The sequence below is a fragment of the Pongo pygmaeus genome, chromosome 1 (assembly GCF_028885625.2).
Source record: "Pongo pygmaeus isolate AG05252 chromosome 1, NHGRI_mPonPyg2-v2.0_pri, whole genome shotgun sequence".
NCBI classification, from domain to species: Eukaryota; Metazoa; Chordata; class Mammalia; order Primates; family Hominidae; genus Pongo; species Pongo pygmaeus.
In genome coordinates, this window is record NC_072373.2 from 76,444,717 (window position 1) to 76,460,510 (window position 15,794).

At 39.2% G+C, this 15,794-nt stretch overlaps 1 protein-coding gene and 1 long non-coding RNA gene across 4 annotated transcripts in view; one reads left to right on the top strand and one right to left on the bottom strand.

Moving 5' to 3' along the window:
- Positions 1 to 15,794, bottom strand: part of LOC129021143 (uncharacterized) — a 121,814-nt gene that overhangs the window by 49,364 nt on the left and 56,656 nt on the right. For 2 of the 3 annotated variants that reach the window (XR_008495953.2, XR_008495950.2), the window contains one exon: positions 13,534 to 13,637. The exons of the other annotated variant lie outside the window; for it this stretch is intronic. This is a non-coding gene — a long non-coding RNA (uncharacterized LOC129021143). The remainder of the gene's footprint in view (positions 1 to 13,533; positions 13,638 to 15,794) is intronic. 3 annotated transcript variants of the gene reach the window in all.
- The window catches only part of SLC9C2 (solute carrier family 9 member C2 (putative)), a 111,052-nt gene that overhangs the window by 43,733 nt on the left and 51,525 nt on the right, over positions 1 to 15,794 (top strand). The window contains exons 10-11 of the mRNA XM_054465775.1: positions 10,301 to 10,469; positions 12,983 to 13,064. Of these exons, the coding sequence (XP_054321750.1) occupies positions 10,301 to 10,469; positions 12,983 to 13,064 (251 nt within the window). The remainder of the gene's footprint in view (positions 1 to 10,300; positions 10,470 to 12,982; positions 13,065 to 15,794) is intronic.

Here is a 15,794-nt window from a genome sequence, read left to right on the forward strand (position 1 = left end):
GAGATTAAAGTAAAGACAGGCATAGGAAATCACAAGGGTATTGACTGGGGAAGTGATAAGTGTCCATGAAATCTTTACAATTTATGTTTAGAGATTGCAGTAAAGACAGGCATAAGAAATTATGAAAGTATTAATTTGGGGAACTAATAAATGTCCATAAAATCTTCACAATCCATGTTCTTCTATCATGGCTTCAGCCGGTCCCTCCGTTTAAGGTCCTTGACTTCCCGCAACAGACACATACCACCTACCCTAACTGAATCATGAAGAGATCCAAAACCTGAACAGACCAATAACAAGTAATGAGATCAAAACTGTAATAAAAAGTCCCCCAGCAAAGATAAGCCCTGACCTGATGGCTTCTACCATGCTGAATTCTACCAAACATTTAAAGAAGCACTAATACCCATTATACTCAAATTATTCTAAAAAATAGAGGAGGAGGAAATACTTCCAAACTTGTTCTAAGAAGTCAGTATTACCCTGATACCAACACCAGACAAAGATACATCAAAAAAAGAAAACTTCAGATCAATATCTCTCATGAATATTGATGTAAAAATCCTCAACAAAATGTAAGCAAACATAATTCAACAATGCATTAAAAAGATCATTCATCATGATCATCCCTGGGACTTATCCCAGGGATGCAGGGATGGTTCAACATATGCAAATCAATCTATGTGATACATCATATCAACAGAATGAAGGACAAAAACCATATAATCATTTCAATTGATGATGAAAAAGCATTTGATAAAATTCAGCATGCCTTCATGATAAAAACATGCCTTCATGATAAAAAAAGACATTCCACATTCATGAATTGGAAGGATCAATATTGTTAAAATGTCCATACTATCTAAAATGATCTACGGATTCAATGCAACCTCTATTAAAATACCAATTACGTTCTTCACAGAAATAAGAAAAATAATTCTAAAATTTATGTGGCAACACAAAAGACCCAGAATAACCAAAGATAACCTGAGCAAAAAAAAAACAAAACTGGAGGAATCACATTACTTGACTTCAAATTATACTGCAGAGCTATAGTAATGAACACAGCATGGGAATGGCATAAAAATAGACACATAGACCAATGGAACAGAAAAGAGAACCCAGAAATAAATCCATATGTCTACAGTGAACTCTTTTTTGACAAAGGTGACAAGAACGTATACTGGAGAAAGAACAGTCTCTTCAATAAATGGTGCTGGGAAAACTGGATATCCATAAGTGAAAGAAAGAAACTAGGTGCCTAACTCTCACCACATGCAAAAATAAAATCAAAATGGATTAAATATGTAAATCTAAGACCCCAACCTATGAAACTACTGCAAGAAAACATTGGGGAAACCCTCTAGGACACTGGTCTGGGCATAGATTTCTTGAGTAATAACCCACAAACGCAGGCAATCAAAGAAAAAATGGACAAATGAGATAACATAAAGTTAAAAAGCTTCTGTATAGTAAAGGAAACACTCAACAAATTGAAGAGACAACCCACAGAATGGGAGGAAACCACCCATCTGTGCAGTGGTGCGTGCCTGTAATCCCAGCTACTCGGGAGGCTGAGGCAGGAGAATCGCTTGAACCCAGGAGGCAGAGGTTGCAGTGAGCCGAGATCGCACCACTGCACTCCAGCCTGGGCGACAGAGTGAGACTTTGTCTCAAAAAAAAAGAAAAAGAAAAAAGAAAACTACCCGGCCGGGCGCGGTGGCTCACGCCTGTAATCCCAGCACTTTGGGAGGCTGAGGCGGGCAGATCATGAGGTCAAGAGATCGAGACCATCCTGGCTAACAGGGTGAAACCCTGTCTCTACTAAAAATATAAAAAATTAGCCAGGCGCACTGGCAGGCACCTGTAGTTCCAGCTACTCGGGAGGCTGAGGCAGGAGAATGGCATGAACCCGGGAGGCAGAGCTTGCAGTGAGCCGAGGTCGTGCCACTGCAGTCCAGCCTGGGTGACAGAGCAAAACTCCATCTCAAAAAAAAAAAAAAAAAGAAAAGAAAACTACCCATCTGATGAGAGTTTCATAACCAGAATATATAAGGAGCTCAAACAAGTCAATAGGAAAACACCTAAAAATCTGATTAAAAAATGGGCAAAAGATCTGAGTAGACATTTCTCTAAAGAAGACATACAGATGGTAAACAGGTATATGAAAATATGCCCAACGTCATTGATCATCAGGGAAATGCAACTCAAAACTACAATAAGATATCATCTGATCCCAGTTAAAATGGCTTTTATCCAAAAGACAGGCAATAACAAATGATGGTGAGGATGTGGAGAAAAGGGAACTCACATACACTGTTGGTGGGAATGTAGATTAGTACAACCACTACAAAGAATATTTTGGAGGTTCCTCAAAAAAGTAAACACAGAGTTATATCATTCAGCAATCACTCTGCTGCATATATGCTCCAAATAAAGGAAATCAGTATATCAAAGAAGTATCTGCACTCCCATGTTTATTGCAGCACTATTCACAATAACCAAGATTTGGAAGCGACCTAAGTGTCCATTAACAGATGAATGGGTAAAGAAAATGTGGTACATATACACAATGGAATACTATTTAGCCATAAAAAAGAATGAGATCCTGTCATTTGCAACAATATGGAAAGAACTGGAGGTCATTATGTTAAATGAAATAAGCCAGGCACAGAAAGACAAATTTCACATGTTTTCACTTATTTGTGGGATGTAAAAATTGAAACAATTGAACTCATGGAGGTAGAGAGTAGAGGGATGGTTACCAGAGGCTGGGAAGGGTAGTAGGGGGATAAGGCACGAAAGTGAGGATGGTTAACAGGTACGAAAAATAGAAAGAATGAGTAAAATCTAGTATTTGATGGCACAACAGGGTGACTATAGTTGATAATAATTTAATTGTACAATTAAAAATAACTAAGAGGGTCTAATTGGATTGTCTGTAACACAAAGGATAAATGCTTGAGGGCATAGATACCCCATTTAGCATGATGTCATTATTATGCATTGCATGCCCTGTATCAAATATCTCACGTGCCCCATAAATACACACACCTACTCTGTACCCACAAAAATTAAAAATTAAAAAATTTTTAGTATACTTTTTTACTATTTGAGATTTTTTCAGTATTCATGTATTGTTTCATCATTTAAAACCAAGATAAAGTAACTAGATTGGCCTTCTCTTCCTGGTTCTTCCTGGAGTTGGGAAAAGCTGGGTTGAGGGAGCATTAAAAAAAATTATGAAGGATATGACAAATTCATAAAAGAAGAAATATGAATGGCTAAAACATTTTTAAGTTTCAAACTCACTAGAAATTTTTAAAAATAAAATGAAAAGTGGTAAAATCAGTGGTTCCTAAAAACCATGCATTCAGCCCTGTGAGACTGTGATAAAGACCCTGTGGAACACTGGCCCTGCCCCCCTCATCAGCCGGCTCAAATGACCCTCTTCTGCTTGCTGTCTTCACTCCAAACACGTGTGACAAAGTTCCTCAGATACTTGTTCCTTCAGGTCCTTCCAAGGCTATCCTCTGGCTGTCCTTCATCCTGGACCCCGGTGCCTTCAGATTACAGGACAAACGATCCTTACTTAGGGAAAGCCTCCCTGCTTCTTGTCCCTGCCGTCCACCTCCACCAGGGGAGGCACCGCTCTCCCACACTCTTTCTCACGTGTAGTTCTCCTTTTAGCACTCCCTGCAAGTATTATAGAATACTTACTTGTATAGTTAATGATTTAATGTTTGTTTCTGCAGTGAAATATAATCCCTGGGGGAAGGGATCAGCTCTCTTGATCTCTACCACATTCTTAGATTCTGGAATAAAATTTTTATATATATTTGTTGAATGACTAAATAACTGTAAGAATCTTATAAATGTTTGTATTCCACTTCTAAGAATATGATTTAAAATGTGGAGTGGATAATGTGCTCATCAAATTATATATGCTAAATATGTGCAGATTTCTGTATACCAATGAAGCTGTTAAATTATTTTAAAAATCTGGATGATGATTTATTCAAAATATTTTCATTGTAGTTATATTCATAGAGATGAAAAATTAGAAAGAATCCAAAGGTCCTGAGGGGTGTGAATTATGGACAAGAAAATCTTGTACTTTCCTTTTATAAAATCATTTACCCTTGATGTGTATATTTTTAAGATTAATAGAAGATTGTTCCCAATCTGTTAATAAGCTCCACTATGTATAAAATGTTTAAGGAATATTTAAAATTAATAATCTTTTAAGGTAGACTGAAAGCTACAATTTGTGAGATTGCTTGCATTTATGATAATCAGAAAAATAAACATTATGAAACGCATTAAAAGATATTTTTTAAAATCCAGACCTCATGATTTCGCTTTGATGAGGTACAAAATTAGAAAAAAAAGTATAATTGATTTCCACCTTGACAAAGATTAATTTGGCCTTTTTGATGTTGTAGTCAACACTTCTAGGGAGCTTTGAATGTTTTTCAATAGTCATTGGGCACAGGGGCTAGTTTCTGACTTGAATAATGACCTTAACGAATTTTTTTCCTATAGACTTGTAATGGGCATATAACTTAATTCCTATTATAATGGTGCCCAGATTTTTAGTACTCAAAAAAATGAAATTTTATTTCTAGAACTGGCTTTACTACATAGCTGTGAGCTGGATCCTGGTGGATTTAGTTTACCTACAATCAGGTAAATTCATTCCAATCTAGTGACTTCCCAGGTCAGTTCAGGATTGTTGGATTAGCTACAGTCGTGTGTGTGTGTGTGTGTGTGTGTGTGTGTGTGTGTGTGTCTTATGTGATTGGTCAGTCCTTGGGGGAATGGGTGGGAGTGGCTGATCTTTTTCATGTATGATTGGCCACTGATGGTGGCAATGGAAGGGACAAGTGATCTTCATTTTATCTGGTCAAGCCTGTTCTGGGACCAGCTGCTGATGTCCTTGAAGGCTGTCACCTGGACAGGGGCTCTAGTCAGGACTCTGTTGTATCTAAGTCCCTCAGGTTAGTCACACTCCTGAGAGATTGTCAGACTTCCCATCCATACTCCATTCATCAGCAGGACCCCACATTTCTCTGACAAGCTTCCCCCAATGTGAAGAGCTGGAACTAAGGGTAGAACAGAGACACTGTCTCCTATCAACTCTTTAGTCTGAGGTCAGAGGATGCTGATTCAGCTAATTCTACTTCCAGGTCTTGGTTGTACAGCTATGCAAACTTGCCTTAAAAAATAAGTAGTCTTTCAGCTTAGAAGGCAAACAATATGGTACATTTTTTTCACTGGTCTCTGGTGACATCCCTCACCCCCACCTCCATCCCAGGCAAACAGCAATCCCACGTCTCTTTCTCTAAAAAGGATTGACCGTGTGAATACAATAGGACTTGCTGTTTGAAGTCTCAGGTTTCACAGAGATGCATAAAACACAGTATCTCTCCTCAAGAAGTTTATATTCTAGTTGGAGAGATAAAATAAATATATAAATAACTGTAACATAAGGAAAGATAAGCTTCATATGGGAGGCTTAAGAAATGTGTTATGGGGCCAGGCACGGTGGCTCACACATGTAATCCCAGCACTTTGGGAGGCCAAGGCAGGTGGATCATGTGAGGTCAAGAGTTCAAGACAAGCCTGGCCAACATGGTGAAACCCTGGTTCTACTAAAATACAAAGATTAGCTGGGCGTGGTCGCACATGCCTGTAGTCCCAGCTACTCAGGAGGCTGAGGCAGGAGAATTGCTTGAACCTGGGAGACAGAGGTTGCAGTGAGCCAAGATCACTCCACTGCACTCCAGCCTGGCTGATAGAGTGAGACTCTGTCTTAAAAAAAGCAATAAAAATAAAAAATAAAAAATAGAAAAGGAACAAGAAACGTGTTATGGGGCTTCATAGCTAGCTGCGGGGTTCTGTGCAAAGCCTGCTCTGTGCTAGATTTACAAATTCAAAGGAGTCATAGGTTGGGTTTCCTGGAAGCAAATTCTGAGAGGGAGGGTTTGGACAGTTGTTTGCAGAAGGTTTATTGGGCAAGTGTGGAAGGCAGAATTGGGCAAGGGGAGAAGCTGACCCACAGCACAGTTTCATCCAAGGCTCCCCTGAGCTTTGGGAAACTGTGGAGCTGGAAGAGCCCTTCAGAGTCATCCCACACTGAGACAAGGGAACAGACCTTTGTATCTCTGCATAATGCAGTCATTGGCCAAGGGCTATCCCTTGAGAGGCAACAACTTTGAGTAGGGCAGGTCCCTGTGGCCCAGAGCAATGTGCAGTGAGAGGCAGAGCCATGCAGGCCCACTTAAATCCTCAAATTCCTACCAGTTGGGGGATGGGCTGTCAGCCCTGAAGAGGATGTCTAAATGGAACACCACAATATCCACTATAAAAGGAGTGGTGTTCCTGCAATATATTGAAGTGTTTTCTTTTTCGTATTACACTTCTTTATGTATGAACTTCCTTCTATTCAGCTAAAAAAGGATTAAGATTTTATGATGAAATTCCAAAATAAAGAGTTTATATGTAGCTCCTGATTTCTGAATATTTTTGAGACCCCACAATGAGACAACAGTTCTGAAAGCCAGGCTTTGCTGAAGAAGACTGTTAAATTCTGAAAATACCCTTTTTTCATATCAAGAGACAAGCTTGGTAGATTCGGATTATATAATTTTATTTTATGCCATGGTGAAGATGATGGAGGATATGACAAACAGGAAGGGGACATAGAACATTGCTGATTATAGAGGGGGTTGAGATTAGGGTGAGGACACTGCTCCACCCCATCATATCCCCACCTATACCCCCTGTTTGGAACTCTGAGAAAATATAGCCTCCTAGAGTGACATGGGCCTAAGGCTACTGAATAGAAACGGTGGGTTGACCTATGTAAGTAGACAGTAGGCCCGAGATAGTACTTTTGATCCTTCCTTAATCTGTTTCTGACATGGAAGGAATCTGAAGTTCTTTCCTCCTCTGTGGTGAATTCAGAAGATATTTGGTGAGTTTGCCAGAAGGGTCACCAAAGTGAGCCCATGTTGGAGGGCTGCATGGGAGACCACTCAAACCTAGGGTCAAATGGGAGTGGCAGCAGACCTCAAGGGATCTGCAGTGCTGGGTGGTGGTGGTCATTTAGTTGGCAGAGGAGACAGGTCATCTGAGCAATTACCATGCATTGGCCTTGCTGAAAAAAATAGATCAAAAATACTTCCCAGTAGATGTCTCAAGAACAGGGGCCAAAGGCCAAACACAAGTAACACAAAACACCTAAATCAACAGGTGTTCTCTGCAACACTTTCCCTGATGCCATGAGTTATGTGAATTTCCTTCTACACCCAGACCCTGTCTTGGGAAGGCAGGGCAGGGGGAGCATCTTGGAAAACAGGAGAAACTGCTCTTTATAGGGAACTTTGAATTGACTATTTGTATAGGCAAGACCAAGTTATACCCAAAGAATCTTTAAACTAGAGAAGACTAAATTATTCCATTTGAAAGTTAACATTTCGTTCTGCCATGAGAGCTAATGTGTAAGCTGAGATTGGTCATAAAGAAAGAAACATGGCTTTAGCACAATGTTTGACTCAGGTACACATCCATTATCTCATTTCATCTTCATAACAACACTAGGAGATAAGAATTATCATCTCCAATTATTTATCTCTGTTATTTTCTACACTTTGAAGAAATCAACCCCCAGAAAAGCAAAGGACCTTTTCCAAGGTCAAATGGCTAGTGAGTGCCAGAGATCTTGCTGAACTGACGGTTCCACATCACTACAGGAAAGGCTTTAATGGAGGGAATTATCCTTAAGTTGGCCCTCGAAGTGTGTGTGGGTTTTCTGTAAAGACTAGAGAAAAATATTTCAGAGAGGATGAGCCAAGATAGAGAAATGGGAATACACGAACATAGTAAGCATTGCTGATTGAATATTTTGTATGGATACATATGTATCATATATAGTCATAATTATGTATTGGTAATGTATTGAGTGCTGACCACCTGCAAAGCATCATTCTAAGCCCTGAGTATTGCCTCATTTAATTGAATTACCACAATAATCCTTTGAGGCAAGTACCGTTGTTATTATCTTCATTTTACAGATGAAGAAGCTGAGACACAGAGAGATTAACTTGCTTATGTAGTTATGCAGTTAGTAAAAGGCAAGGCTAGATTTAACACACATAGGCTGACTTCAGAGTATTTGCTATTCTGCCTCCCTGTTTTTGATATCAGGAAATGACATAAGTTGTTTCTATTTTGGTTGGACTCTGATATTTTGGGGAAAGGTTATTTAGTAAGGCTGGAAAGGTTGGTAAGAGTCACGCTGCAAAAGGCTTGAATGCAAGGCAGAGCAGGTTGCCCAAATAATTATATACATTATAGGTGGTAATTGTAGATTTTGTTTCCCAATGACAGGAATTCTCTAAATTGACTTGTGCAATTGTAGTTGATCAACTGATACACAATATTTTTTTTTGAGGCTAAGAACACATCTGATTTCACTTTTGCTGAAATTTCATTTGTTCTAAATCATTTGAAGTACAGTATTGATATTCTCTCAGTGCCGGTCCCTTGATGATAGATTTTAAATTTTGGCACAGGGTCCTATAGAAAAGTAATCTGGAGAGCAAGAAGGCGCAAATTAAAGTTGTGTGACATTTAGTGTATGATTCTTGTGGGAGCTCAATAAACATTTTTTATTATTTATTAAGTTTATTAATGTGCCCCCCAAAATTTTACATTTGAGTCATGATCTGCACATGCCCCCATTATAATTTTTGAATCCAGTCATGTATGGCTTTTCAGGGAGTAGATGAGCTTGTCAGCATTCTTAGAAGAGGTTTCCCTGTGAGAATTTACTACCCAATTCCAAACAGTATACAATAGTGTTGATGATAATTCCTTATATTTGTTTAGAAGGTCTAGCATTATTTTTCAAGACTTAAGTGTTATGTGCAAACTTTAAATAGTAGATTTGGTTAGTCTCAGAAAATTGGAAGGACTTGACAATAAATTGCATTTTTTTTCTTTCCCGAAAATTTATTATTATTATTATTATTATTATTATTATACTTTAGGCTCTATGGTACATGTGCGCAACGTGCAGGTAAGTTACATATGTATACATATGCCATGCTGGTGCACTACACCCACCAACTCGTCATCTAGCATTAGGTATATCTCCCAATGCTATCCCTCCCCCCTCCCCCCACCCCACAACAGTCCCCGAAGTGTGATGTTCCCCTTCCTGTGTCCATGTGTTCTCATTGTTCAATTCCCACCTATGAGTGAGAATATGCGGTGTTTGGTTTTTTGTTCTTGCGATAGTTTACTGAGAATGATGATTTCCAATTTCATCCATGTCCCTACAAAGGACATGAACTCATCATTTTTTATGGCTGCATAGTATTCCATGGTGTATATGTGCCACATTTTCTTAATCCAGTCTATCATTGTTGGACATTTGGGTTGGTTCCAAGTCTTTGCTATTGTGAATAATGCTGCAATAAACATACGTGTGCATGTGTCTTTATAGCAGCATGATTTATAGTCCTTTGGGTATATACCTAGTAATGGGATGGCTGGGTCAAATGGAATTTCTAGTTCTAGATCCCTGAGGAATCGCCACACTGACTTCCACAAGGGTTGAACTAGTTTACAGTCCCACCAACAGTGTAAAAGTGTTCCTGTTTCTCCACATCCTCTCCAGCACCTGTTGTTTCCTGACTTTTTAATGATTGCCATTCTAACTGGTGTGAGATGGTATCTCATTGTGGTTTTGATTTGCATTTCTCTGATGGCCAGTGATGGTGAGCATTTTTTCATGTGTTTTTTGGCTGCATAAATGTCTTCTTTTGAGAAGTGTCTGTTCATGTCCTTCACCCACTTTTTGATGGGGTTGTTTGTTTTTTTCTTGTAAATTTGTTGGAGTTCATTGTAGATTCTGGATATTAGCCCTTTGTCAGATGAGTAGGTTGCGAAAATGTTCTCCCATTTTGTAGGTTGCCTGTTCACTCTGATGGTAGTTTCCTTTGCTGTGCAGAAGCTCTTTAGTTTAATTAGATCCCATTTGTCAATTTTGGCTTTTGTTGCCATTGCTTTTGGTGTTTTCGACATGAAGTCCTTGCCCATGCCTATGTCCTGAATGGTAATGCCTAGGTTTTCTTCTAGGGTTTTTATGGTTTTAGGTCTAACATTTAAGTCTTTAATCCATCTTGAATTGATTTTTGTATATTAAATTTAGTATTTAGTACTTGCTTTCAACTATGAATAACATTAATAAACAAGGTGAGATTTATTTTTAATGTTTCCCTCTCCACAGGTTGCTTACTATTTTGTTAGTGAGCCCTATTTTGATGCATTCAAGTTATGAATATAATTGGCGTTGGGGAGTTGTAATCACGTGGTCTGGAATTAAAGGAGTTTTAAATTTACTCTGGGCTCCTGATGTTTATAATCTCGCTGAACGAAAAGTGGAAGTACCGCAAATGGTAGGAAAGATCGTGTCTCATGATTATTCATATTTATCATTTTTACTTATCTTGCCCACTTGTCAGAGAACCCAGTAATAAAGTTAACCAGCTTTGAATTAGATTTTTAAAATGCATTCTTTTAAGTAGAAAGGAACAGAGCAGAACGTTACTTATGTTGAGAATGTGAAAGGGACCAATAGTCATGGAGTAGTTATGGATGTGGTATTAGATAAACTTGGGCTCTGATCTGGACTCCACCATTCACAGGCTGGGTGATCTTGAGGAAGTTCCCCAGCCTTGCTGAGCTTCAACTTTCAGTTGAGAATTGAGATGATGCTCAATAAAATACCAGACACTTAATAAATGCTCAATAAATGTCATTGAACACACACATGCTATTTTCTTTTCTTTTTTTTTTTTTTGAGACAAGATTTCACTCTGTCACCCAGGCTGGAGTGCAGTGGTGCGATCTTGGCTCACTGCAACCTCCACCTCCCAGGTTTAAGCAATTCTCATGCCTCAGCCTCCCAAGTAGCTGGGATTACAGGTGTGCACAAACACATCTGGATTATTATTATTATTTTTTGTTATTTTTAGTAGAGATGGGGTTTCGCCATGTTGGCCAGGCTGGTCTTGAACTCCTGGCCTCAGGTGATCCGCCTGTCTCGGCCTCCACTCAAAGTGCTGGGATTACAGACGTGAGCCACCAGGCCCGGGTACAAATGCAATTTTTCAATAGCTGTCAGAAAGCATGAAAAAACGATACTCTTGTCAAGAGCATTCTAATCCTTACAGTTCTTAGAACAAAAACTGAAATGCTAGTTAAGTATACCAAGATAAAAAGATTTTATACATTTTTAAATTAAAGATCTAGTTAGGTTTATGTCTTTAGGGCTAATTTTAAAAAATTTATTTCTTGAAAAATTCTGGGCAAAGACTCCATTATCTGTAGCACAAAACAAAACTTGGTTTCCTTTCCACTCTTTCTCAAAGCCTTTCCCCATGGGTTAGCTGGTAGATTTCTGGGGAGTCTGGTGGCAGCTGCATCTGACATTCCAGGCAAGATTCAAAGAGCCCAGTGCATCTGCTGGCCGTGTACCTTGTCATTTGTGAGAGCACTATGAGCTAGCTAGAGAAGTTTCCAGAAGCTGCTAGAAATCTTCAGGATCAGCCTCTCATTACCTCCTAATCAGATGAACCCCAGATCTGTTTCTGAGAGGGAGAAAACCGCTTGAATGATATGAGCTCAAGAGCACTGACTCACCTACCAAGGAATCTGGAGGTGGATGTACAGAGTTTGTTGCTATTGTCTAATTTCCATCCTAGAACTTCTCTTTACTATTTTGCTGCTGCTGCGAAGGCCCAAAGAGTACAGTATTTATTTAATACCTTCTTTTTGGGAGCAACTATTGACCTCTCCATCTTGCATGTGGAGAAATCCAATCAAAGAGAGTGGCCTTCTGTATGTAACGTGAGAGGGAAAGACCTCAGGTGCCCTAACTCCCCAAACAGGAAGTGCTATTTTTGATGGAATATCATATTCCTATTCCTCACCACGTTTTTTCTGAGGATTTGTATCTGTGGGCCTGATCTGGGCATGAATTTTGAGTTCAAATAACCAGTGGTTTTGCAAAGACTTTTGTTCTTTCCATGCTCCAGAAGAAAAGTAAAATAATCAACATTAAAGCTCCTCCGATTCTCTTTTATGCAAGGAATTGGCCTAAAACCAAGTCAATGAGAAGTCAACTAGCACCTGGGCATCATTTTACAGTGTTTCTTAATTCTGTCTGGTGTTAAGAATCCCACCCTAGACCTACAGAATCACAACCCACAGCAGGAGTCAGTATGTTTAACAAGCACTTCAGGTGATTGTTGTTATTAGTCAAGTGTGAGAGACACTGGAGGAGAAATTACTATTAACTCCTCTTTTCAGTGATGGATGCTGTGGCTCTGAGTGGTGGTTAAATTAACTGCCCCCCAATCACATGGCTAAGAAATGGCAAAGTCATGGCCTACAAATGTTACCTTTCTCCTTCCGCACAGCACTTCTCCAGGCCCCACCACAGCTCCTGCCTTCTCCTTCAGAGCCTCTGGTACAGCCGTAGCAAATGCTGGTGGCAGGCACACATACCTCTGCTGCCCACGGTCACCACCGCCTGTGGCTGCTGGGCTTTCTCCCCACCCTGCAGGTTCCACAGCCATGCCTTAGATGGCTACCACCGTGCTGTCTTTGCATGACTGCTGCCAGGAGTGGCAACTGTGGAGAGCTCCTCCCTCAGTGTCCTTAGCATAGAATCTCCAGTCTACTGTTTTCCTCGTTCAGATTGAAAATTAATGTCTGCCCCAGTGTAGTATGTTCAGGCAATGTCCAGAAAATTGCCTTTTTGCCTTAACTGACTTATCAGAAACAGGATTTTAAAATGTGGATTAAGGTATTAATAGAATTTTGTTAGTGGCTAATTGAACAATGATTGCTTTTGGAGTACTTATTTAATGTTTTGGTTCTAACTATTTATGTGCTTTGTTTTTAGTTTATACTCTATGTACAAGTAATATCATTATTGACAATGGGAATAAATTCATACGTGATGACTCAGTCAGCCAGGAAGTTAGGTAAAGTATGTGTCTCATTCATGAATTAGCTGGGGAGAATAATACAAACAAGTTATTGTTGGGTGTCATGGGGACATTTCTCATGAAGCTCAAGGAATTGGTTTAGAAATTATTCATTTTTCATTTATTCATATATTTAGATGCTGTATTACTTGGGATATTGGTTCAGCCAGTTTAACAAAAGCGAAATGAACAGAGGCTTAAACAAGACAGAAGGGTTTTTTTCCCCTCCACCAAAAAGTCCAGAAGTGTGAGATGGTTCTACTCTACAAAGCTGTTTAGAAATCCAAGTTCCTTTCCTTTGATTGCTCTTCCATGCCCTAGGGTGCTGCTCTTGTCCACAGGGTAGAAGCCTGCTCACTACTACCATGTCTACAATCCAACCAACTAGAAAGGGGAAATGGTTGGGGAGGGATGTGTGGCAATGGAGGGTAAGCAGCCTCCCTTTGTATGTATCATTATCACTCACATTCCATTGGCCAGAACTTAGTCACATGGACGCACATGGGCAAGGGAAGCTGGGAAATATCATCTTTCTGGGCTGGCGATATGATCAGCCAAAACTTGGAGATTCTATTGGCAGAAGGAAGAAGAAGAAGAGAATGGATGTTGGGAGATAACAGCAGGCTCTGCCACAGTTGGTTATTTCTAAAACGAATCTCAGGCCATTTATAATAAAATGCATAAATATAATAAAATAACAAATAGACACATTCGGTAGAGAAATCCAGGATAAGATACTTGGTGGCAGTAGGTTCAAGGGGAGAGGGGAAAACTGGGGTGAGATTAGGCAAAGTCTTATAGCAGAGCCTTAGTATAGTTCAATATGCCATGGCCTGATCCTCAGCTTTGCTGCTACAGAGACCCTATTTTGTCCGGGTATTTAAAATTGATCAGACTACTGGAGATTTACATATCAGGCATAACTTGGAGATATTGCAGGTTCAATTCCAGACAATGTGACAAAGCAAATAATGCAATAAATATCACAATAAAGCAAGTCATACAAATTATATGGTTTCCCAGTACATATGAAAGTTGTGTTTACACTATACTGTAGTCAATTATAATGCAAAAGCACAGTGTCTAAGAAAACTATTTACATACCTTAATGAAAAAATGCTTTCTTGCTAAAAAAAAAGCTAACAATCATCTGAGCCTTCAGCAATTCATAATCTTTTTGCTGGTGCAGGGTTGATAGCTGCTGACTGATCAGATCAGGGTGGTGGTTGCTGAAGATTGGGCAGCTGTGGCAATTTCTTTAAGACAGCAATGAAGTTTGGCACATCAACTGACTCTTCCTTTCATGAAAGATTTCTCTGTAGCATGCAGTGCTGTTTGATAGCATTTTACATAGAGTAGAGCTTCTTTCAAAATTGGAATCAATCCTCTCAAAACCTGTTGCCACTGCTTTAGCAACTACGTTTATAAAATATTCTAAATCCTTTGCTGTCCTTTCAACAATGTTCACAGCATCTTCACCAGGAGTAGATGCCATATTAAGAAAGCACTTCGTTTACTCATCCATAAGAAGCAACTCCTCATCCATGCAAGTTTTATCCTGAGATTGCAGCAATTCAGTCACATCCTCAGGCTCTACTTCTAATTCTAGTTCCCTTGCTATTTCCACCACATCTGTTTCCTCCACTGAAGTCTTGAACCCCTCAAAGTCATCTATGAAGGTTAAAATCAACTTCTTCCTGACTCCTATTAATGTTGATATTTTGACCTCCTGCTATGAATTATGAATGCTCTTAATGGCACCTAGAATGGTGAATTCTATCCATGAGGTTTTTTATTGATTTTCCCTACATCCATCAGAGGAATCACTATCTATGACCGCTATAGCCTTACAAAATGTGTTTATTAAATAATAAGGCTTGAAAGTCAAAATGACTCCTTGATACTTGGGCTGCAGAATGGATGTTGTGCTAGCAGGTGGGGAAACAACATTCAACTCCTTGTCCATCTCCATCAGAGCTCTTGCATGACTAAGTGTATTGTCAATGAGTAGTAATATTTTGAAAGGAATCTTTTTTTTTTTCTGAGCAGTAGATATCAATAGTGAGCTTAAAATATTTAGTAAATAATGCTGTAAAGAGATGTGCTGTCATCCAGGTTTTGTTTTTTCATTTTTAGACCTCAGACAGAATATATTTAGCTTAATTCTTAAGAGTCTTAGGATTTTCAGAATGGTAAGTAAGTATTGGCTTCAACTTAAAGTCACAAGCTGCATTAGCCCCTAACAAGAGTTAGTCTGTCCTTTGAAGCTTTGAAGCTAGGCATTGGCTTTTCCTTTTTAGTAATGAAAGTAATCCATAGCATTCTCTTCCAATATAAGGCTGTTTATCTGCATTGAAAATCTGCTGAATCTACATTGAAATCTACATTGAAAATCACCCTCATCAATGATCTTAGCTAGATCTTCTGGATAACTTGCTGCAGCTTCTACATCAGCACTTGCTCTTCACTTTGCACTTTTATGTAATGGAAATGACTTTTTTCCTTTAACCTCATGAACCAATCTCTGCTAGCTCCTAACTTTTCTTCTGCAGCTTCCTCACCTCTCTTAGCCTTCATAGAACTGAAGAGAGTTAGGGCCTTTCTCCAGATTAGATTTTGGCTAAAGAGAATATTGTGTTGATTTGATTTTCTATTCAGACCACTCAATTTTTCTCCATATCAGCAATAATGCTGTTTTGCCTTCTTACCATTTGTGTGTTCACTGGA